Below are 26,145 nucleotides of genomic sequence, written 5' to 3'. Positions count from 1 at the left end.
GTGGTAAATTCACTATATGTTGGAATATTAATAATAATAATTTGATTATCGAAGATTTTTATGAATCATTCTGCGTACACTTTATCAATAGTTATGATAAAATATTTAATAAATTATAAGAGAATAGTTTAAAATTCAAAATTGTCATCCTTTTAAAAGAATTTGTAAATTCTGGTTATAGTAGTAATTAAATGATTGGGCTAAGTTTATATATGGATTTTACTTGCTCAGACTAATCTAATCTACAGTTATGAGAATAATTTTCATTCAGGTTTGTAAATGAACCCAGAAATATTTTCACCAAAAAAGTTTATTTTACAATTTCCATTACACAATTTCAATAATCACAACAAACATTTAATGCATAAACTTGTGATCTTAAAAATCTATCATAAAACTATCCAGAAGAGAAGATGGAAATGTGAGAGGAGGAGAAATTAAAAAGTTCAATATGGGAGAGGTATCTCTAAGCTCAAGATGGTGGATGAAGGCAGTTGATGTTCTCTCTGTATATGTAAAATGTGAAGGGCAATCCTTCATGATATTGAATTTTCTGTTTGTTAGTGACTTTATTGTCCCAATTTCATATAAACTTTATTGTCGCCATGTCCTAGTGACCTTGAGCCTTCCTTCCATATACACATGCACTTTCAATTTCTTGCACCTATTGTACAAAACACCCCTCCACTTCTTCTGGGTTATAGCCCTTTAGGCAATGAACCAACAAGACTAAAAAGAAAGACAAAAGAGAAAAGCAGAGAACATTCCAGAAGATCTAGAACTAAAATATATTTACATATAATATGTAACAGGTGGCTGTCACACAGTTTTTAAAATCATCTTTATTATGCAAAGTCCAAATCTAAATAGTTTTCAAACATTTATGTATAGATTTTACATAAATTTAATATAATTATATGGATTAAGTTTTACTGGTTTTATAAACCCTGTAATTTAATGATTTTATTCATTCAAATTTTTTTTCTTTTATAGATCCAGTTATTTTGAAATATCTAAGTGAAATATTTTTCTCTTAATTCTTCAAATTCTTATATCTTACTTTCTCTATTTATATGTCCTTAGTTTATAGGAGATCATATTAAACATTTTGCATATTTATTTATATTTCAAATTAAGTGTAATGTGATTATTCCTTCATCAGTTACATTTCAAAGGTTTAATCAATATTTAAAAATTTGTTTCTTTTTTTCATCATTATATTGTGAAACTTATTGGCAGTTATGAACAAAAATTGTTAAGAAATCAAGGAAATTTTTTCTTTGACTGAATGACATTTTATTTTCACATCTGTATTATTATTTTAGTGGCTACAATCAACTTTAGAGCTTATAAACAGTATTACTATTAATAATACACTGTTCTAATGCTTTTATGAATTAAATGTATTATTCAAAATTTAAAAAATGATTTATTTAAAAACTTACATTAAAGTTAATTGCTTTAATTCTATTTAATTTTAAATCAGCAATGGAAGAATTGATGAAGATTTAATTTTAATATTAAAAAAATTTTTTCTTATACATCATTTAAATAACCTTAAACTTAAGAAATTTGAGATCCTATTGAGAAGAATATTAGATTTTATGATTCTATTCATGCTAATTTGTTAGCTGGAAGACCTTTTTCAACATTTTGGGAGAAATGAAGATTTAATTCTGATTCACTTGAATAATTTTAAAATTCACTTGAATAATTTCAAAAGACGTTTTAAAAAAAAAGTCTTTCGTTTTTATTTTTAAAATGATACAACACTTTTTAAAAATACAAAAAAAAAAAAAAAAACAGCTCCTATGTTAGCTTATTTGTTAAACTGCTTTTTCAAAATTTGTATTTCTCATTATTCCTAGTGCTCTCAGGGTTACTGCAACCTATTATCAGGGACGTTCATAATAAGTATCAAGAAATTATAAATTGTCAAAAAATCAGTTTATATGAGAAAATAGTTTAAAAAATGATATATTCATTTAACATAAAGTTGGGATGGCTGGATAGTTAAAGCAGTTAAGGCATCACTCTGGCAGACCCAGGATCTAATCTAGATAGTAAAAAAAACCCATGAATTAGATCTGAACAGACCTAAAAATTAATGTTTTTAAAATAAATTTATTAATTGGCCAACAAATAATTAAATAGCACATATCTAACATTCATAAAATTTCCAACATTTAGCCAAATTGGTTTTTGTTTCATTAATAATTAAAAACATGAAAATAAAAACAAATAACTAGGTTAAATTTAAAATAATCAGAATTTGATTATTTTTAAATGGATGACAAATCATAAAATATTTTAAATTTACTATTTTTAAAAAATTACAGAATTAATGATATTTTTTTTATCATGTGCATTTTGGTTTAAGTGGCCCACTCTAACTATATTATCCAGTTTAATATCTATTTAGAAAAATGAAATATTTAAATTTCAAATTTTATTATATATATAGAATATTAATTATGTTAAATTTCATAAAATATTTGTGTATATTTCTTACAAATTTATATTTAAATATATTATATTTGGCAATGGAACACTTTCTTAACAGCACTGACAAAACTTATTTATAAAATGAAATTTTAAATCTCATGGAAATGCGCATGGAGATTTTTTACTGCATGATGAATCAGTATTTGCACAACAGTTGTAAGTTTTGGTATGAAGTGGCACGTACTGCCTGACTATTAAAGCTCTGATACAAATAGAATTACAACTGAAAAAAAGTATTTTTCACTGTCTAGTGGCTGTTAAGTGAAAAGTGGAAAATTGGCTAGCACAAGACATCAAGTGAAATCCATCAATTACAGAATTTCCATGAGGTTGCATACAAAGCAGATGACCGCAAGGATTTACTGTGTGCCATTAATGAGTTTCTGGATGATAGCATTGTACTTCCACCTGGGGACTGGGAAAGAAAATCTTTGCTGCCTATTCAAGAGATTAGGAAGAAATATCAAGAAATTCGTCAAAGGAAAAGGAAAGAAGAAAAAGAAAAAGGTAATTACTCTTAACATTGCATGTTTGTTTCAAAAACTTTAAAAGCTTGTATACAATATTCGTACAAATAATATGGATAAAATTTTGTACTTCTGTTTTTGTATATAAATATCATATGCAAGGAAAACATTCTTTGTAAAAATATTAACTTTATTGATTTATTTTATCAATATACTTCATTAAAATGACATAAGCATATTGTAAATTCATAAATAAAAGTTATCAACATGGAATTGAATTAATAAAATTTGAATGTTAATAATGTATTAATTATTATAGTATGATTAAAATTTTAAAAAAATTGAACATAAGAAATCTGGATATACAAAATATAATAACCATATTAAGAAAATGTCATAACACCTTGCACACATCCAGCAATATGTTTTTAATGTATATCTAAACGTATACCAAACAAACATTTTTGGCTCTATTTAGAGCCCACTTTAGGCTTTCATTAAAGAAAAAATACATTAAAATGTTATATTGATGAAAAAGTGTGCAAGATATTGTTTTATTTTAAAACAACACCTTTTAAAACAAATTCAAAACTTTTTATCTATAATTGAATGTGCTGTCAAATTATACTAATGGAAAAAAGTAGAAATAGCATTACATTCAATGAAATATTAAATTTCATTTGCATTCATTTACTACATTAAGAGAATCTGAACAAGTAAAATATATCTTAAAGCAATTGAAATTTGCATTAGTTTACTTATATATGAAATTCTTTATATTAAGATATTTTCCTAATAAAAAAAATTGTAAACAAATTCATTTTGAATGTAAAGTATTTGGAAAAGTATTTTTATCAGTCTGCTTGTAATTTCTGAAGTATTTTTTCTTTGTTTTAAATAATTTACCAGTAGTCATATGTAGAAAATGCATTAGTTAAATATGTACAAAATATTTAATACATAATTCAGAATATTGTATATAATATATTAGCATACATAATAACAAATTAACATACTATTTAAAAGTATTGTTCTTTATAGCATAATCTGATATATTTGAACTTAAATTAGATAAATATATATATAGTTTTTAAACTGTAGAAATACATCTTAATGTAGAAGGTATGGTTGCTGTATTTTCAAATTCTGCATATAGCATCTTTGCAATCCAAACAATAATTTTGGTAGACGATCAAACAGCAATTAGTTAGAAAACATTTTAAATAAGTGTTTTAAATCAACCGTAACGTTTTCTAACTAATTGCTGTTTGATCGTCTACCAAAATTATTGTTTGGATTGCAAAGACGCTACACACAGAATGTAGAAATACAGTTTATTTTGAATCCTTTTAGCTTTATCTTAGATTTAGAATTTTGTTTTTATTATATAATTCACTTTAGCAATATGATATTTTGCAGAACCAACTAATTTTCCTTCCTATGACCCTTTACAACGTTCTCGACGATGTTTTGGAGGTGTCATTAATGACATTAAGCATCGTTTTCCTTGGTATCTAAGTGATCTGAAAGATGGTCTTAATGGCCAATGTTTAGCTGCAGCAATTTTCATTTATTTTGCTGCTCTTTCTGGTGCTATAACATTTGGTGGTTTGATGGGTAAGTAATATTCATTGAAGTTTATAACAGAAATATGAAACTTACAATGAGGTTATTTTAATAAATCAACATTATTGTACAATTAAAGTAACTAAAATTTTTGTAACTTTTGTATTGACAAGATTTTCTATAGAAGATATCTTTTATTTAAAAATATTCACAAATAAATTATTTACATCTTTTGCTGTTTAAGGGGATAAAACTAATAATTTAATTGGAGTATCTGAAACATTGATAGTTACGGCAGCTTCTGGTGTTTTGTATTCTTTATTAGCTGGTCAGCCTATGGTAATTATTGGAACAACTGGCCCTGTTCTTCTGTTTGACGAGATTCTCTTTAAGGTTAGAAAAATGCATTTGAAATTATAACACATTTTTACAGGATGTAAAATTTTTCAGTTATATTAATATGACATAAAAATCTTTTATTTTTAATTACAGTTCTGCAATGACAATGATATAGAATTTCTTCCAATGAGAGTTTGGATCAGTTTTTGGGTGGCAATTATTGCTACTGTAGTTGTTGCACTGGAAGGAAGTGCTTTGGTTCGATTTTTCTCTAGATTTACTCAAGAAATATTTGCTGCTTTAATTTCTTTATTGTATATATATGAAAGTTTCAATAAATTATATCAGGTAAAATTATTTTCTTTATGATGATTTTAAACAATTGAACTTAAAGAATTTTATTAGCTATGATTTTTAAATTTTTAAATTTTTTTCTTTATATATTACAGCAAACTAATTTAAAATTGAATCATTTCAGGTATTTTTACAGCATCCACTTCTTTCTGACTATTGTAATATATCAAATATTAGCAACCTTAACGAAACTTCATCAAATTATACTAATATTTCACAAAATTCAAGTTTAAGAGATTTTAATGTTTCAAGCACAAAAGCAACAAATTTTACTAAAAAACTTGCTGTTCCAGAGATGATTAATCAGCCCAACACTGCTTTATTATCAGCTATTATGATGATTGGAACATTTTTCATAGCTCATTTTCTTCGTCATTTTCGTAATAGCAAGTTTTTAGGAAGAAGTGTAAGTAATAATTATTAGTAGTAAGTATTGTCATTTTTAAACCATACAACTAATACTAACAGTTATATTTTACAAGTGCGTATATACACTCGAACTCTCGCACTCAGAGAGAGTGAGGAGTCATATCTCTAGAAATAGTGTGTTTAAGAATCAATGGCATCTTAGATTTGATGTAATATGCAGCCCCTATTGCCAAGTGTCTTATTTCTCATTTTTATTTAAGAAGTCACTAATTCCATTGTGTCATTTTAATTTTATTAGACCACTATTTGTAATAGTAAATATTTAAGAGATTGATCTAACTCCTCCAAGTAGGCCTACATACTAGTTTATTGTAATAAACTTGTATGTAGGCCTACATGGATGAAAATCTCAAAAAAGTTGTGCCAGCACTCTTACAAGAAATGCTTCATTTTCCAATGCTTTAAATGACATTGAGGATGATTGCATGTGGAAGATGTGACTTCATGCTTTGATAAAAGCATGAAGTCACGATTCTTGCTTTGATAAAAGCATATAACATCTATTAATTTAAATATATCTATTAGCCGTAACTATCTCGTTATAATTTTCAATATTTATTTTATATTATTTACTAATGTTAAATTCTGTTCTGCTTCGATTTCCAAATTGTTTCAAATATGAAAGAATCAATGATTTTTCGTGTCTTTTGCCAGCTAAATTGTCAAAGCCATTCTTATTCCACACACTAATTTCATTTGAACTACTACAGTATAACAGTAGTAACAAGCCAACAAAACAATTCTTTCATTTTTATGCATTTACAAAGCCATTTTATCATGAAAATGTCAAACAAACTTTTTTATTGAAGTGTTTATATTTAACTTAGGCATTGGCCTTTCTCTTTTAATGATGTTTTCTTTTTCATTATATGATCTTGAGCCAAAACTTTTTCAAAATAAATTTTCAATATCGCAATTACATTCTGAATCGCTAGCCACGATATAAGGGCTAAAATTAAAAATAAAATTATAAAAACTTACTTAAAATATAATGTGGTAGATATACATACCTGGTACAAAATATTGTTCAATTATATGAATATGCTTTTAAAGATAATTATAATTAAATATAGCTTTGTAAAGAAATGTACATAAAAATAACATAAAATATTGTTTACTTTTTAAATCTTAACCACTTAGTCAAATAGCTCCCTACAAGTAGAATCAGAGACAGTCCTGCTAGGTGTGTGGTGCGAGCATGCACGCGGGCTGCCAAATCCCGAGGGTGCCGATACCAGTTAATGTCAAATGCCTCTTTTGTTGCATCACTAGTATATCTCAAAGGATGCGACAAATTTTAAACGTTTCTCACCATAGCTGTAAAAATCTAAATATGTTAAACTTAATAGATTGTCCATCATGTTTTCTAACTAATTCGTTTTAGGACCAGGTGTTGTCCACAGAAATTTCAAAAATTTACAACTTTTCGGGCACTCTTGTTGAACTGGAATAATTTTTGTCTTTATTACATCTAATATTTTGAATAAATCAGTCCCCACTGTACTCGGCTAGAGATTGGTTCGGTTAGGCTTTTGTTTAAGTAAAATTTCGGCTCTTTCATCAGGGTTTTGTTTATGTCCCCAATTCCCTAATCACTTAATTATTTGACTACTACTTAAGTAGAAATAAATCGAAACCGGTTACTTTGTACTCGAATATTTGTAGTCTCGGGAAAAAAGTGGAAAGAAATTTTTATGACAAATGGATACATAAATCATAAATTTAAGGAAAATAAATTCTAGAACTTTTTTTGTACCTCGTGCATCTTTCTCATTCATTAAATTTAGTTGTAAACGATGCTGTCGAAGTAACTGTTCATTTTTTTAACATTATACAAGAATTGTACACATTTTTTTTCTACATCCCCTTAAAGATGGGATATACAAAATCGTAATATCACTGGTTTAACATTGAAATCCCTGAGTAATATAAAATCGGAGAGCGGAATAAAAATATCAAATATTTTAATGGACTTTTTTTAACTCCTGTCAACTATAGAGAACTATCGTAAAAACATACCAGTAAATTCTTATCGGTTGGGTTAAGTTATAAATCTACCTGTGATTCACGTAATCGGGCAAGGGCAGCCAAATATCTAGTAGGCAGGAGGCTAACAGCCCAGAACTGGTTGTGGATAGAATTGGATGCGGTATACATGTAGCATACACCTGAGGTCCTAGGCTTCCACCAGTTAAACCGGATGAGGTTGGTGCTCTGTAAAGTGCAAATCTGGCTTTTTGGATGCTGATGATACAGTGCTTCCACTCCACCACTAATATTCGAATATACAATAGCAATCTTATTTTTTTTTTCACGTGTAGTATAGAAATTTGTAATAAGATACATAATGCAATTATAATAAAATATTGTGCAATTATTTTCATATAATTAAAATTAATATGTATTTATTTTTTAGAAAATGCAAGAGAAGCGGCACATCCACCGCTTTCAATGACGGCACACCACTGCTACCATGGAAGATATATAACTTACTTTACTGTGTGCAATAAATACTAATTCTGCTGACAAATTTGTCTCAAATTATCTATTAAAAGTAATTTGCTAGTGATCATGTAGGAATTAAGGTACATCTTACATTTGTAAGCTCATCGACCTGGTGGAGATTGGGGACTTAAAATCCCACTTCTCGGACACCAGTGTAAGCTCGCTGACCTTTAGGGGAATAAATTAATCCCATGTCAGGATAAACCTAAGGAATGTTTGCAGCCATTTATTTTGTAGCATTTATGCTTACATCAATGTTTGACAGTTCCAAATATTGGTGTTCCTTCAGAGTGGCAAGAGTTCATTCTATCAGTCGTAGCCTCAGGGTGGACAAGATGGGCTTTTTGGACAGATGGGGATGATCGCAGAGATACTAAGTTGGCCACACAACACAATTTAAAGAGCACTACTTTCAGTTTAATCCAGAGGAAGAATCTTTCAACCTTGAATTTTAGATTTTTACAGTTTTTCTCCTGTTATGCATATTTCTGATTGTCCTCTTGTTCATTCCTTGCTTCCCAATTGGTCTCTCCTTTATTTCCAGGTGAAAACCGAGACCTAATCGGGTCATGAGAAAGGTCCGATTCAAGGCATCTATTCGACACTTTTTCGTTGACTATGCCTGGAGATTGTTGATAAGATTTAGAACCATAAGATTTGCACTCATAATTTAACCTGTTTGTAATTTATGTTGTCTTGGAACATAACGATCATATGCAATATTTTTCTATCCATCAAATCTTTCTCCTTTTCTGAAATTGATCGACTTTTCCTAGATCGACTGTTTATGAGCGCTCGAGTCGGAGTTCTATCTTTCCCCACCAACATTCCATCTGATCTGTTACGTTATTTGTTTTCATGTCATGTTTGTCTGACAGTTAGTTTTTTCTCTCCTCTCCCTTACATAACTAACATCACCTTTGATTGACTCAAGAATAGCATTTTTGCTTTTAATTAATTTGAAATTAAATTTTTGTTTCACCCCATTCCAGAACCTCACACATTTGAGTAAATACTAAATAAATAAATATAAAATAAAATTATTAGAACACTGTTCTCAATATAGTCATACAATATCCATATATACAGATGGTTCAAAATCAACGATAGTAGGAGCAACTTTTGTCTGCATTGAGGCAGCTTATGTTACAGAGTGCCTGCAAAAAACAACAGTCTACACTGCAGAGCTGTTTGCAATCCTCATGGTTCTCCAACATACACAAAGACACATCCACAGACAGACAATAATATATACAGACCAATGCAGCACACTACAGGCAATCAACAGTTGTAGGATAACAGACTACCCAACACTAAGTAGCATTCAACACCTACTCCAACATCTCAAACATGTAGGAAATACAATATTGGCTGCCAGGACATATAGGACTCAAAGAAAATGAAATAGCAGACAAACTTGCAAAACAAGAAAACAGGAACCAAGCAAGAGCTTTCAGACCATATAATGACCTTTACAGCCATATCAACAAGTACATATACAACAAATGGCAAGAGAACTGGAACAAACAACTCAACAATAAACTACACACCATAAAACTAGAGTTAATAAAATGGACAACTAGTCAACAGAAAAATTGGAAAAAATAAATAGTACTTGCATGCCAAGAACTGGACATACGAGACTAACACATGATTATCCCTTGTTAGTAGATAATTAACCAATATGTTTGACTTACCACCCAAGATATATTACTAACATGCTGTCAGTACAAAACAGCCAGAGAACACTACCTTCAATGAGTATCTTCAGATGACCAAGCTCTACAGAATATACTAGATGAGAATGGACAAATTCAACCTACAATGGCATATCTGGATGTAATAAACTTATATACAGGACTCTAGGGGACACAACTGAAGAACAATGAGATGTTACTGTATGCCCTCTTGAGTCTTTTGATAGAACTGGCTAGACCTGGCATTTTTTGGCCTACCTAGGCCCTTGTGCCAGAAAATCTCAAATTTAATCAAGCAACCAAATAAAATTGTTAATCCTATGATTATGCTAAAGCAAATTCTTCAAAGGAAGAAAAAGTTAATTTAAAGTATTTGTTTATTGAGGGAACTTACAATACAAAATATTTTCAATAGAAGCATATTCTTTTGTTTTTGAATTTTATTGTTAATAGGAAAGACATTCTTTATCATGTCATCTGATCAAAAAATAGGGAAGAACAATTTTTTACAAGGATTAACATTTATGAAGTGGTAAAAATAATTTACCATTTTTTTTTACTTTATACTTATTTTTACTTCATAAATTTATAGGAAAATAAATTTTTCCAGAATTTTGATCATTTAGTGCAAATTGATAATAAATTTGATACATTTATTTACAAAAGTATATTATAATGTTAGTATTAATATTTAAATTTAGTAGGAAAAATTATCATAAATTGATATTAATTACTGTCTCTAATGATTGCTTGTAGCTTTTTAGATAGATATATAAACTCATTTAATTTGTTTTTTTTTTTTTAAGGCAAGACGAGCATTGGGAGATTTTGGTGTTCCTATTGCCATTATTATTATGGTTGGATTAGATGCTTCAATCAATCAAATATTATTTGGTTTTTAAAATAAATTTTTTTTGTTTAGAAACTTAGTGTACCAGAAGGTCTTAGTCCTAGTGACCCTTCTCAAAGAGGATGGCTTATTTCTCCTATAGGATTACAGAGACCAATTGCTGTTTGGCATGCATTTGCTGCTTTTATTGCTGCAATTTTAATATTTATATTGCTTTTTCTAGAAATTCAAATATGCGAGTAAGTAATTGCTTTTGTTAGTATTTCATTAATAATTTTCATGTAATAATAAAACGTGATTTTAATCATCAGTGCTGTAACTAGATAGGTGTAACAAGTACATGGCACAGAGCCTGGGATGAAGGTGAAATGAAAAAAAAATTGTCAAATATACTGTAATAATAATTTTGTTTATAAATACATGTGAATGATCTTGAATATTTCTTGTGTACACAAATTATTTATAAATAACTGTTTTATTAGTTACTTATAAAAATTAAGATGACCAAAAATAAAAACCTTGCAGAGGGCAGATGAAAAGCTAGATACAACAATGGTAACATATAGGCCTATCATGCTTGGGAAAAACTTAGATGTAAGATATCTCTGAATGGTGCAGTAACTGAAAATATTGAGTTGAACTGAAAGTTTGTTTTGTTTTTAGAAAGAAAGAAAATATAATATTGTGGAATAAATAAAAACCTTTAATCCACAATGTATTCACCCTTCTGTTTGATAACATTATGCCAGGAGTCACCAAACTATGGCCTGCGAGCTAGATCTGGCCTGCGAGGTCAGTTCATCCAGCCCACCACCACACTGTGCCGTAAATGAGCTAAAATATAATTATTTATATGGAAATATCATAGATTTTAGATGAATTTATTCTTATTTTAATTTTTTCTACACAGTAAGTAAAAATGCCAAAATTAGTCCAATCGGATTTTTGCATCTGACAGTAATATAATTTTTAGGAAAATCAGTGAAATGAAATTTTCAGCTTTTTGCAACTTTGAATATCAGAGTGCTTTTTATGTAAGTTCCTGCAATGAAGTTTCTAAGAAAAGTAATTATGAGCTTGCTGCAGCAATCGTGTTTGTGTATTGGTAAATAAATATATTGGTTGTCTTTAGTTTTTGTGTATTCAGTGTGCTGTATTGGACAAAATTGAGTCCCATGTTTGTCATTTTCTCAGTTATGTGGCCTGCTGTGAAAAAAGTTTGGTGACCTCTGCCTTATGCCATCTGACAGGTAGTTTCATAATTTCATCTGTGTAGAATTAGGTGAGTTTCTGATTGAAGAAATTATCAATGAGATTTTTCATACTTTCTAAAGATTGAAATTTTATGCCATTTAAATTATTCTGCAATGAACAAAAAAGATTATGCCTGAGAGAGCAATATCTGGAGAATATGCAGGGTGACTCAAAACATCCCAGTTAAAGTCTGGAAGTTTTTGGCACATGTTTAATGATTTGTGCAGCCTTGCATTATCATGATGGAATACCAGTTCCTGTCGATTTGCAAGTTCTTTACATTTTTGATACACTGCAGCCTTTAGTTTACCCAGTTGGAGACAATATTTGTTGGAATTAATTGTTTGGCTGTTGGGTAAAAGCTCATAATAAATTATGAGCTTTTACCCAACAGTTTGGTGGGATTTGTACCCAACAGTTTGGTGGGATTTACCCAACAGTTTGGTGGGAAAAGTAAAGTTTTCAGTTTGGTGGGGTTGGATCCCACCAAACTGAAAACTTTACTTTTCTGGTATGCAACCAGTTTTAGGTTGCGGCACTCGCAGATTACCTGGCTTATTCCAAGACCTCTTGCATTGAAAATTGTTATAAATGATTCATTTTTTATTGCCTGTTATTAATCTCTTTAAAAATGGATCATCATCATTGCATTTTAAAACTGAATCACAAACAGAAACATGCTCAATAAGGTTTTGTTCACTTTACTGATGGGGAACCCAAACTTCATAATGGGAAAGTATCCAAGGCTAGCCAAATGTCTGACAACAGATGTTGGCTATCTCTTGTGTTGTTCTATGATGATCATTTAGGATTAAAGCCATTATGGACTCATCTTCTATAGTCGAAGGCTGTTCTGACAGAGATGCATCTTTGAGAGAAAAATCTCCTGCCCTAAATTTTGAAAACCATTTCTGGAATATTCGATCAGTAACTGCATCCTCCATACAGCACATCTTTTGAGTTTTTGCTGCATTTTTTCCTGTTTGGAAATAATAGAGCATGAGATGTCGAAAATGCACCTTCTTATCTTTTACTTTAATGTTTTTTTTTCTTAAAAGATAACAGAATTTAAAAAAATAGCTGTAACTAAACTTATGTATTAAATATGCAAATATTCATAATGTACTGTACACCTAAACAAGTTAAAACTTGATAAGCATGACAGAGGCAACACAGATGAGCAATTATGTAAATACCTGAATGAACTTTCAGTTCAACCTAATATTAGTTTATTCTAGAAGTCTTTTGTTGGTAATTAAAGGCTTGAACTCACATTAAACTAACACAAAATAAAAATATATATTTTTATTTTGTGTTAGTTTATTGTGTTAGTTATTTTGTGAGATTTGAGTCAAATATATATTTGACTCAAATCTCATTATTCTAGGTAGATTAGAAAAGCAGGATTTTTAATTCTAAAATGTTTATTAAATTTAAATTGTATTTTTCTGTAGACTAATAATTAACAAGAAAGAAAGGAAATTAAAAAAAGGATCAGGATTTCATCTTGATTTGATATTAATTAGTTACATGGAAATAGCTTGTGCTTTGTTAGGTGGACCTTGGATGTGTGCAGCAACAGTTAGATCTGTATCTCATGTTGCAAGCTTAACTGTAATGAGTCGTACACATGCACCTGGTGAAACACCTTATGTAATTGAGGTTAAAGAACAAAGGGTGAGCAATCTTTTTGTATCCAGTCTTATAGGTATGTTTCCTTTATTATTATAATACAATTTTGATTTTGAAACTTTGCATGATTTAGTTTGAATTATTTACATGAAATAGGAATTTCTGTTCTTATGGCACCATTGTTAAGAAAAGTACCTGTTGCTGTGCTATTCGGAGTTTTTCTATACATGGGTATCTCTTCAATGAGTGGTATTCAGTTGTTTGAACGCATACAGTTACTATTTATGCCTGTTAAACATCATCCTGAAGCTCCTTATATTCAAAAGGTAAGCAAAAAAGTATATTGATTATTTTGAGCTTTACTTTGTAACATTGCAATACTTCCAAATGTTCTGTTCTTTCCTTGTGACTTTTTTATAATTGAGCATTTTGTATGTGCTGTATTGTTGTTAGTATTTGATTGCTTGCTGTTCTCATAATTAGTTGTATATACTTTGGAATTAGCATAAAGTTGAGAACAAATCACACAAGGAACATTTCATTTTGATGGAAAAAGTAAGTTTATTTTAAATATAAAATCAAATTAAAAGCAATGGGATTGGTAAAAAATTCCTTAAATATGTAAATTCTAAAAATAATTTCGGAATGTTAACGAGTAATGTACACTTTATATCTGATTTTTTTGAGAAATTTATTAGGCAGACAAACAAAATAACCAATAGTAAACCTTTATTTTTGCTTTTCTCAAAAATTCTAAAAGTTCCATATGCATTTCACTTTTCTCAAAAAGTCTCATCAGTGGATACATTCATTTGCCAACTGTTGTTCCCTTTATACTGGACAATGTCATCCCAGCATGCATCTACATTCAAACCCATATTTAAATTAATAATTTTTGATACAGAAATGTTCAATAATTCTTTTTTTAAACAATTTTTAGTTTTATACAATATTTTAGTATTATTGACAAGACTATGTCTTGTTTATAAAATCGTACTGCCACTCATTTTTATCAGCATAGAGGTATGAAGGAGTACATGTCGAGAGTTGATATTTGGCACAGAGTATTAGGTGCCCAAATCATTTGTGCATAAAAGAATCCAGACTTGTAGGCAGTCGGGGAACTGAGAATCGAGTCAAAATAAAATCCAAAATGGCGACCCTCTTCTATAAACAGGCAAAACAGCCACCTCACCCCACTGAAGTCGGGTAGGGGAGGTACCATCCACAGTCATTCTAAGAAGTTAACTCTGACCTTAGGACTGAACACGTAGTTTCTTCTATGTTAAATAAAATTTGTAATCTAATTTTGTAAATTTGAGTGCTTCAAATATGACATTAAAACAGTTTTATGTCGTTACAAGTGGGTTTTTTTAACATTATCTAGTATAGTAAAATCGTAGGACCGATAAAAATTTGATGTTATATTAGGGTTGTCATTACATTCAATGACATTATAATCAGGTTAAACTGTATATTGTTTGTGCAAAATAAAAAAAAAATTTTGGACGATACAATAGCCATGATTATTTTTTTCAAAAATGGGAACTTTTCGTTACGCATCAACAAAACTTCAACCCGAGCTGACAAGCAACGGAGAGAAATTTTGAAATTAGATAAGTTAATTTTATCAAAGATGCATCATGGATGATCTCATGGTTGTGGCTGGCAAAGTTTGAACGATTGCACCCAAAAGCAGTGATATCAAAGAAGATAGGAGAATGAGAACGAGACCTGCCTTGAGCATCAAAGTGATTCCGTCTCCGAGACATAGTCTTGTCCCAAATATGGTTTTGTCATTTTACTTGTTTCTATCTATTTTGCAATTAAAACTATTACAATGCTGGAACCATGGGCTCGTGTTCCTTTAACCTTTTTTTTCCAATCTTCTTCCTGTTTCTCCTATATGACATTTTGGACTAGGACACATACATGATAATTTGTAGATGACTCCTGCAGTTTCTAGTTGTTTTCCTATCAATAATATGCTTTGATCTTCTTTATTTATAATATTAATTATGTCTGTTAGCCTATTTTTTTGTTTTGCTACTATACCAGAATTTAATAAATTTTCTATTTTTCAAAAACATGATTTATATACAGAAAATTTAAATAAATTTCTCGAAGTCGGATATAAAGTGTACATTACTTGTTAACATTCTGAAATTAGTTTTAGAATTTACATATTTTAGGTTTATTTTTTATAATTTAGAATGCATTTCAGGCTATATGCCCCTCTTCAGTCCATATTTTATTATTAAGTATATCAGTAAAAAACTAAAAAATTAACTGGAAACTGGAAGTGACAGCTGGAATAACAATAATTAAAACCATGAAGTAAAAAGTAAAACTGTAGAAATGAAATTATTTTGTAAAGTTACATAAGCTTATACAATGGATGTCAAGCCGACAATTTACTGATGGTTTACACCATCAGTAAATTGTCGGCATGACATCATAGGTAGCTGACCCGGTGGAGATGGGGACTTGAAACCCACTCCACGGCACCTGTGTAAGGTTGCTATCTCCTAGGTGGGATCTATTAATTCCGCATCAGGATGAACCTAAGGGAAGGTTGTATGTGGGCTGTGACGGAAGAGGCAAATGATGACAAGTGTTTTACACAAGAAAGCCATTTATTTGTTAACATTTATGCTTACATTGACAATTGACAGTCCTTCACTAGGTTCTTCTCGTTGGAGAGGCGAGAACTTTGGCGTGTGTCTGGCCCTGGGGTGGACGAGATGAGATCACTGAGCAAGGCGGACGATTGGAAAGAGGAAGTGGCGGAGTCCAAAGTTCTTGCCGACGACACATCACAATATAAGTCACGACCTTTTGTAGAATACAGAGGAGAGCTTCCCTCCAACCTTGAATTTCGGATTTTTATAGTTTTTTTTCTCCCACTATTTGGACTTCTGATTGGCCCCTCATCTCCTTCCTCGCTTCCTGATTGGTCTCTCTTTTGTTTTGGAGAAAACTGAGACCGACTCGGGTCATGGGAAAGGTCCGATTCCAGGTGTCTGCTTGACGCCTTTCTGTCGATTGTTCTTGGGGATTGTTGACAAAATTGCAAGACTCACACTCACAATTTAGCTCCATTACTCGCAATTTCTGTCATCTAGGTACTCGAACGATCATATGCAATGATTTATCTCTCTTAAATCTTTCACTCTTTTCTGAAATTGTTTCTCTAGATTGATTATTTATGAGCACTAGGGTCAAAGTTCTACCTGTTTATGATCACTTGTGTCTGACTTATAACTTTTCATTTTGACATTGACAGTTCGTTTAACGTGTTAGAGTCATCCGGGACTCATTGTTTACATTTTGTGCCGCATTGTTTAAATTATGGGATTTTCCTCTCCCTCTCATATTTAATCTATCGTTATTTAATCATAAGAATACCACGATTTACATGTTTTTGGACCTTGGTTGGGTCCTCACAATGGGGAACCCAAACATCATAATAGGAAATGTATCCAAGGCTAGCCAAATGTCTGACAACAGATGTTTGGGATATTCTTAAGATGTCTGGGTTTGTCATATTTTTAGACAAAATGTGTTATTTTTACCCATTGCTCCACGCCTAAGTGTACAGAGACTCTTGTGCAATGACAGGAATGTGATTTTGATCTTGGAAAAGTCAGGTGTGTATTCTATCCCATTATAGAATACAGCAACAGGGGTACATGCCTGCTACATAGGTGCAACCACCAGAATGCTCTCTAATTGTATAACTGAACAACAGCATTCTGTTGTGATGGGAAGGTGTGACATGGAGTTGTCTAAGATGGTGTTACATCATCACCACACCCCATTTTGGAACTGTACGGTGTTGCTTAGGGGCACTGTGGTGAAAGTGGTCTGGTGCACATTTGGGAGGCCTTTTTTACCACATTATTGTCCCCATGCAACTCCCTCACTTTTGAATTGCCTGGAATTTGGATCAGCATTGTATAAGCTATTAAAACATTATAATTAATTGCATTTCTCCACTGTCCCCAACATCCTCCACCTTCTCCACATATTAAAGCACATGTGTGTAGATGTTATGCAATTTTCAAATTTAAGTTTTTAAACTTTCTGTTCTGAAAGTTGTTAATATTCGAAACAGTTAATGCCATTTCTGTTTCTAATTTAAATCTGTTCGATTCCTTTTCTGCCTGAAGACAACATTCGTAACTGCGTCAAAAGTGCTTGCAGGAAAATAAAATATCCCTTAATGCCTTTTTATGTGAGATTTTTCCTTGTGTCAGTGAAATTATTTGTGTTAAAACATATAAAATCATCGGTTAGTACAAGCAAAACTAAAAATAAATATATTTTTGTTAAAATGTATTTTTCCATCAAAATGAAGTGTTTATGTGATTTATTCTCAATAGCAACTTTATGCTAATTCTGAAGGACATACAATGTATTGTTGTTGTTTTTCATAATTGAGCATTTGTTTGTATTAAAATTGTTAAGCTTGTGTTTATACAAGCCAAATGCTAAGTGTCAGAAAAATTTTACAAATGATGTTTTTCATATATTGGGAGATGTTGATTGTGTGATCAAGAGTGGATCTAACTTTATAGAGGCCTTAGGCTTGAGATTTCTTTTGAGCCTTCTAAAATTTTTAAATAATAAATTTAAAAAAATGCATTTCAGGCTATATGCCCCTCTTCAGTCCATATTTTATTATTAAGTATATCAGTAAAAAACTAAAAAATTAACTGGAAACTGGAAGTGACAGCTGGAATAACAATAATTAAAACCATGTAACTTTTACTTAAGTAGGTATAAGAAAGTTATATGATAGCCAATTACCACATTAATTAATTAATTTTAACTAGAAATTCTCCCATCAAGCATGACTGAATACTTTTTACAATTACTATATCATTTTCTTTCTCATAAAAACTCCTGACTTTTTATTTTATGGATTAAGCCTTGGCAGCTCTAGTTTTTGATATTTAATTTGAGATTGTTTGAAACTTTACTATATTGTTTATTTTCACTTTTTTCTTCTGGATTAATTATGTTATGTTTTTATGTGGAGTATATAACAAAATTTGTCAGTGTATATTAACTGATTCTGAATATACTGTAACTATATGTAATTTTTTGACAATTTATTATCAGATAGTTGTCGTGCAGTTTTAGTTGTAATCCTTGTTTCTTAATTAAAGTCCATATAATATGGGTAAAAGTTTTTTCCTTCTTTTGCGGAATTTTTAATTAAGTCGGCTGTAATATTAATATCTTGCCATTTTCCTAGCATCTTGTTTTGCTTCGACTTATTAAAAGCTGCAAGGATTTTATTTCTTACTTGATCTCATTTTAATACTATGCACTTAATATGAATATTTGAATTGGATATTGAGTAGATATTTTTTATATCTTCTGAATCACTGCATACTATTTTTAAAGTATTAGAAAAAAATATTGCTAATTCCTTTTGAGATATCTTTAAACTGATTTGAATAATCATATATTATTTTCTTATTATTCATAGTGTTAATCAGAGAATCAAGTTTATATTGAGTTAATTCATTTTCTAGTCTTAATTTGGTAAATTCAGTTTCTATTTTATCATTTCTCTTATTAATTTATTGTAATTGCTCTTTAAAATCTTTATTTTCATTTTGAATTATATTAATTTCTTCTCTTATTAGTGAAAATTTACTCACCAGCTGATCATTATTATTGATTATCAATTCAACTATTTTATTCCATAATTCTGCTGTTGAAATGTCTGTTTTTTCCATAGGTAATTGTTCTTGCAAAGAGGTTAAATTAATTAGCTCACCTGTTTGGGTTAATGATTCTGTTCTTCTAGGTTCTGTATATTTGGTGATATGATTTGTTTTCAATTCCAATGATTTGATATTATTAGTAATTTTTGAATATTTAGTGGTGGTCTTCCTCTCTTTATCAGAAATTTCTGCAAAGAACTGGAATTCAGTTCTATTCCAGAGGTTAGTAAACAATAATATAATTAAGATGACCAACTATTTTACAATGAAAAGGAGGACACAAATAAATTGAAGGAAAAAATATCATAATAAAAGAAATATTTTATTCATTGCAACAATAATACACTATAATAATATCTACTGCATGTGTATGTGTCATGTAATATTTCAGTAAGCAGTAAACAAAGTCACTTCCACACGGCTCGCTCTCTGTCTCTTGTGCGGAGCACATGCGTCTCATAATCACCTCTTGCCGCACTGTACCAAGCCTTGATTAATCATCACATTAAATACAAACACATCACATATAACGGATCGGCTTGGTATCAGGTATCAGTCAAATATGGAGATTTACAGATTAGTCTTCAAATATCGAAAAGGAGGACATGTAGGAGGATACTTTTCGAGGGAGGACAGAACTTAAAAAAGGACTGTCCTCCCTAAAGAAGGACGATTGGTCACCTTAATATAATAAGCTTAATATTATTCATATTAATCCAATATAACTTTGCCTACTTACTAATAGATGAAGAATACTAACTTTGGAAGTGAAAAGAAATTGACGCCAACAGCTGTGATGATCAGAGCACCCCCTTTTTTAATAATAATTAATGGCTTTTTTTCAAAGGCATGAAGTTTTACAGTTATGAGTTAATAACAGGATAAATTATTTTTATTAGGATAAATTATTTTTATTTTAATAAAACATTTTAGTTTTATGTAGAGAAGACATGCCATAATTCTGTCTTTCTTATTTTATTTTTAATTTTACTAATTTATTGATTATAAAAAAATATATAACTGTTAATTAGAAAAATAACTGGTTAAAAAGTTGGAGAAGCAATAGTCTGTGCACATAGTAAGTCAAGTGATGTTTTATTTTGTTAATGTGCCATGCTGTAAGAGATGTGAGGGTCAGGGAATCTGTACAAAGTTGGTCAGGAAAAGTCATGGAATTTAAAACAACAATTTGAGTAGGAATCCTGCTATAGCTAATATTTGCACAAAATAAGTAGCCTATACTTTTCATCAGAACATAAAATAAATATAACTAAAATTACATATTGATTGGACAAAAATTACAGGAGTTATAAGGAATTCACACAGACACAGACGACAGTTTTTATATTATTAACAAGAAATTTTTACAATATTTAAAAACTACATACATCTTGAGTCCTTAAAAGTTGGGGCCCCTGAGCTCAATTCTTATTAATAATTAATTATTTTTTAAGTGATATGGCCAAATTTTATAACTAACAAACAAACATTTCAGAGTAGGGGGTCTAGATATTGAGCCTTGAGGACAGCCTTTATTTGGGGAGCAGGTTTTTTAACAAAGCCCAATTTAAGCTTAATTTAAGAAATCGTTATTTGTAAGTAGAAAATATTCTGTGGTACTTTGGTATCTCTGATATGTTTTAAAATTGAGAGCCACCATGCATTGTCAAATGTGCCGTTGATATCTAGAAATATTAAGAGATAACACTCTTGTTTCCTTGCTGTAGAGTATCACAATTTAATAAGGACATTCTCTGTGAAAAGCTAGGACATAAAACCATATTGATCATTGCTCAAATGGAAAGTTCCATTAGGCGAAACTTTCTTTAAATAAACAAAAATGTATCATGAATTGTCATTTTCCATACTACTACTATTTGATGGAACATATTATGTATGTAACCTGGGATACACCTGTACATTGTATGAGTAGAATGAATTTAGGTAGTTATAGGCCTATTACATGATATTAAAGGAACATAACATAGAGATTGTCAGTTTCCAGTTTAGAATGAATTAATTGAAAAAAGTAATAAAATTTAATTGTTTAATTGGAATAAACCAATCATGGGTTGAGCATTTTTAAATATTGCTGTTTATTTTTTCCCTTTTTTTACAATATATTCTGAAGAATATTTTAAAAATTAAACTTAAAGTATTGTGTTTGAAATGCCAAAACTAATAATAATTTTTCTACCAACTACAATTAGTATGAAGATAGTTTAATTTTATGTCTGAGGTTTTTCAGTGAAATAAATAGCAAAAAATATGCAAACCCATAATTTCTTCTAATGAATTAGATTTAATTACCAGCTTAATTAATAGCGAGGTTGCGGCCAAAGTTTTCATCTCTAAAACACGAATGTCGAACGTCACTTACAAGATAGAGGTGGTTGACGTTCGACGTTTTAGAGATGAAAACTTCGGCCACAATCTCACTATTGATATACTGTTGATAACATTTCTTATTTTGTCAGTTATTGCAATCTCTATTTTAATAACTTTGAACTTTGTAATCATTTAATGTCATTTAAGTAATTATTGTGCTATATAATTAATTAAATGATAATACTAAATATATTTGGATTTAACTATAAATCTTGTTTTTGTGTTGATGTTTACATGTATAATCTAAGTATATTTTTCTAGATTAATTCCAAAAGTATTATTAGATATCATCTTTCTATAAAAATCAGGATAATTAAATAAAATAATTTCATTTTATTTTTGATATAGGTACCAACTATAAAGATGCATCTTTATACAATTATCCAGTTGATATCTCTAGCTGTTCTTTGGACAGTCAAGTCAACTGCAGCTGCTCTAGCATTTCCATTTGTATTGTTAATGATGGTGCCTATCAGATCACAGTTAAAATGTTGCTTTACTGTGAAAGAATTGCATGCTGTGAGTGTTTATCTTAAACATATAATCATCTTATATATATTTATATTTCATCAATTATTTATTGATTTTCATCAATTTATTTAGCTTGATGGTGAAGAAATTGATGATGATCAACATGAAGAACCAGATTTCTATGAACAGATTTTGCCCTAATGTAGAAACATACAGAAACAAATGCAAATTACATTTTAAAAAAATCCTCTATTTGTGGACCAACAAATATGTAATTATCATGAACCATCTAAATGTGATACTTATTGAAGATTATTTTTGTTAGGAAAGAAAGGAGAACAAGGGGGGAAATCTTTATATTTTTATAATTTATATGTCAGATGTACTATTTTCTCAGATAATGTTTATAAAACTGGTAAATTTGTTTAAGAATATTATCAGTTTTTTTTTTTGTTGTGGTAAAACCAATTAAGAATCTTAATTTCGTAGAATCTTCTACAAAAGCATTTATTATGGTTGTACATAATATTGTTAATCTCGGCATTTTGAACTGATTTGTAGATATCTAAATTTATTAAATGGTACAGTAACTAATTGTTTGTAATGTTCAGATACCAGAAATTCAAATGAAAAATTTTATTTGTATTTTGGAACTTTATTAATCATTTTAGGATGCTCTTAGTTGTATGCTGTAAATATTTTAGGAATTATTATTTTTGAAAAGGTTTTGTATTCATCAGGATTTGAATTTTTGAAATGTTTATGTATTAACATCAGGTTGTGTGTTTCTTCAGTAAATGATTGTAAGATTTTTTTTTAATTGTTGTTGTAAAAATAAATTTTCATAAAAGTAACAACTTTTCTGGAATAATTTTTGAAATAATAGTTTTAACTTGAATATTATTATGATTTTAAGAATATATAAATCCCATAATTTCAATTATCTAACTTGCCATCTCCTGATGAATGTATCACTTGTCTGCCACATCTAACAAATTTCATGTGACCTTTCCACAATTTATTTGAGTTATTCTTCCATTAACTTAATGAAAAAATCTAAGTCACACTGAATGAATTAATAAAAAATTTTGCAAAGCCCAAATAATTGTAACGAAACTTGAATATGGGAAGCGTAAGCTACAAAAAAGTTTTGATATTAATGGTAACTTTAATAGCTCTGATAAAATGTCTTTCCTAAAATTTTTAAAATGAAAGTTAGATATAATGAAGTATAAAATTGATAATCCTTTTGATGGATTATTTTTTGTAACGGTAATTACTGACAGTGATTTGTTTATTCTATACACTGCACTAACCATTTGAATTTAAATTACAAAATAAAAAATAAATTGACTGTTTTAATTATTGAGACGTTTCTATCTTGAACATTTCGTCTAACTAACTGATTTTAATTTTAAAATATATATTTATCTTTCTTTTATAACATCCCACCAGACGAAACCACTGAACACACAGTCGTGGGTTCCCTCCCACCTGAGTAACTTGCTGGCCACGTGAAGTTTTCCGGATTTTCTTCATGTCTAACTCCTAAATAGCACAGCTCCCATAGAAAGTTCTTTCAGGAAGCACACCATTAACAGATTGTAGTGTCTTGTTTCCTAATTTTATTCTTGTTTTCTAATACTTAGACCAATAACTTCTGGAAAAACACTAGTTAGAAGCAAAATTTTATGAAAATGTAGAATATAAATTTTTACATAGGCCTACAATTTAAAATAAATGGGGGAAATTTTTGCATGTGTGTTTCTGTCGGGAACACTGAACGTATAAAATTCATGTGACGTAAATCTTATAATGTAAACATAATAAATTTAAATGACTAATTATCATTGAAGCAAATCGGGCAGTTCCCTCCAGTTGACTGATCGGAATGAACGTTTTAGTATAAAAAGTTTATTTTTCGCTTTTTGATTGCCTAAAATGTTTTATGGCATCGCAGATATCTATGAACTGTGAGAATTTGTTTTAAATAGAAAGATCAGCGAATGATGACAATCTGTAGTCTGCCAAGATCGACCATAGATTTTGATAAGATTCCATTTCAGTGTAATAAAATACAAAAATATACACTTTTAAATGTAATTTTCTGTTTTTACAATTTTAATAAATAAGAAATAAGCTAATGTTTGAAATTTGCATCTTCATGATAAATGTTATTTTCTAAAAAATTTGACGAATGAACCAAATCTCTCACGATCCCATTCGTGATGATGGTGTTCCTCGGAAAATCCTCGACATCTCCATCGTGCGCGCCATTTTGGTGGTGAGGTGGGATTTTGCCAGAAATTCCAGACAGTCTGCCCCATCAAACATTATTGACCAAGACTGTAGCTGAATTTGAATATTCGTCGAGGTGTTTTATGGAGACACTGTTTCACCATCCGCTTTACGACCCCAGTTTTATATAAATTTTCAATGTTTGGTGGATTATGGTATTTCAATTTGGAAAATAGATACTTCACTTAGACAAAGTTGAAGATGCATTAAATAGTGTTCTTTGTTTTGTAAATTTCCATTTCTGTCAATTATTGAGCATTTCTTTTATTCCAGAATTGTTCAACCCCAATAGATGAACTGTTGTCATGTAACACAAAAGATTTTAAATTATATAACACACTGTCTAGATCAAATAGGACATATACATACAGGCTTATCACACCAGTACACGAGGTTAATTCACAAAATCTTCAATGATTATTTAACACCTTATTAATAAAACTCTACAATAAATTACAACTCTTTTTAACATATATATAATATACAACACTCAAAATTTTAAAGCTTGTGAAATAGTGAAAGATTCAATAAAGGCTATAAAGTATGAAACTTAATACTAAAAAAAAAACGGAAATACTATGAACATGTAGAAATTTTAAACATTAAATCAGAAAAAAGAATTAATGACAATTTAGGAATAAAATTAATGCAGGGTGGCATGATTTCATTGATAAAAACAAAAATAAATTAATAATTAATGACTTAATAATAGGTGACACTTGAGGTGAATAAATATACAAATTAGCTGAAGCGCTCGAGCTGTGGTAGCGTGTAGTACTTGTACAGTGTTTCAGTTGTGTGGTAAGATGTTTCTGCTAGTTCAACTGATGTGTTTATTGTGAGTATAGATCCACCACTTTATATTTATATTTTAATTATTAATTATAAAAATAGCAATTTTTGATAAATTGTATTAGTGTTCCCAAGGCTAAGAAATGATGACTGTGACACTATTACACTAGTGAGAATACCTGTGATGATTGTGAATTTGTCATATTTACAACGCTGTTTTAATATGTTTTTATAATCTTTATCATTTATATTTATGTATGAACACCAACTGAAGAAGGACGAATTGAGTCCGAAATGCATTTTGAGTGTTCTATATTTTATATACATTTTAAAAAGAGCCGTAATTTATTATAGAGTTTTATTAATAAGGTGCTAAGGGCTAAAAGCAATAGATTATTCCATCTTAAATTATACAAGGTATTATGAAAAATACTAAATGATTTTATCTGATTATTTATTTTTATCAAATTCCTTTCTCTTATCATGACAATTTTGTTGTAACTGCTATATCACACTTTTCAGTACCGTTAATTTTTACTTTTCCAGTTGGTGTGGGTGGCGCGATTATGTTCGCCCTCTGAAGCTTAATAACTCCTGTGCTTTTTGTGGAAATTTTCTGAAAGTTTGCAGAACGGTTTGTTTATTAGGGAAATTGATGCTATTAAATTTTGATGATTAAAGGTCAAGAGGTTGGGGAGATAAAGGGGGTCGTGTAATATATCAAATAGAATTGGACTTAATGATAATTTTACTCATTAATATTTAGAATTTTTTTAATATAAAACCCCTACCTTCAAAATTAAGCTTTTTGTCCATTTTATAATACTGTAGTTAAAAACTCAAAAAGTTTTTAAAAT

The 26,145-nt window shown here is 29.7% G+C and overlaps 1 protein-coding gene across 1 annotated transcript in view; it reads left to right on the top strand.

The window, feature by feature from the left end:
* Positions 1–23,048, top strand: part of LOC111632669 (anion exchange protein 3-like) — a 109,115-nt gene extending 86,067 nt beyond the window's left edge. Inside the window, 11 exon segments of the mRNA XM_023377168.1 lie at positions 2,790–3,012; positions 4,392–4,589; positions 4,783–4,931; positions 5,031–5,225; positions 5,356–5,637; positions 10,669–10,773; positions 10,776–10,951; positions 13,421–13,674; positions 13,755–13,924; positions 22,076–22,246; positions 22,331–23,048. Coding sequence (XP_023232936.1) covers positions 2,790–3,012; positions 4,392–4,589; positions 4,783–4,931; positions 5,031–5,225; positions 5,356–5,637; positions 10,669–10,773; positions 10,776–10,951; positions 13,421–13,674; positions 13,755–13,924; positions 22,076–22,246; positions 22,331–22,399 — 1,992 coding nt within the window. The 3' untranslated portion in view covers positions 22,400–23,048.
* Positions 23,049–26,145: the final 3,097 nt, after the last annotated feature.

The sequence above is a fragment of the Centruroides sculpturatus genome, unplaced genomic scaffold, assembly GCF_000671375.1.
Source record: "Centruroides sculpturatus isolate CEXI.00-Female unplaced genomic scaffold, Cexi_2.0 scaffold733, whole genome shotgun sequence".
Taxonomy (NCBI): domain Eukaryota; kingdom Metazoa; phylum Arthropoda; class Arachnida; order Scorpiones; family Buthidae; genus Centruroides; species Centruroides sculpturatus.
The sequence above is the reverse complement of the archived record's forward strand: the minus strand, read 5'-3'. Positions and strand labels throughout refer to the sequence as shown.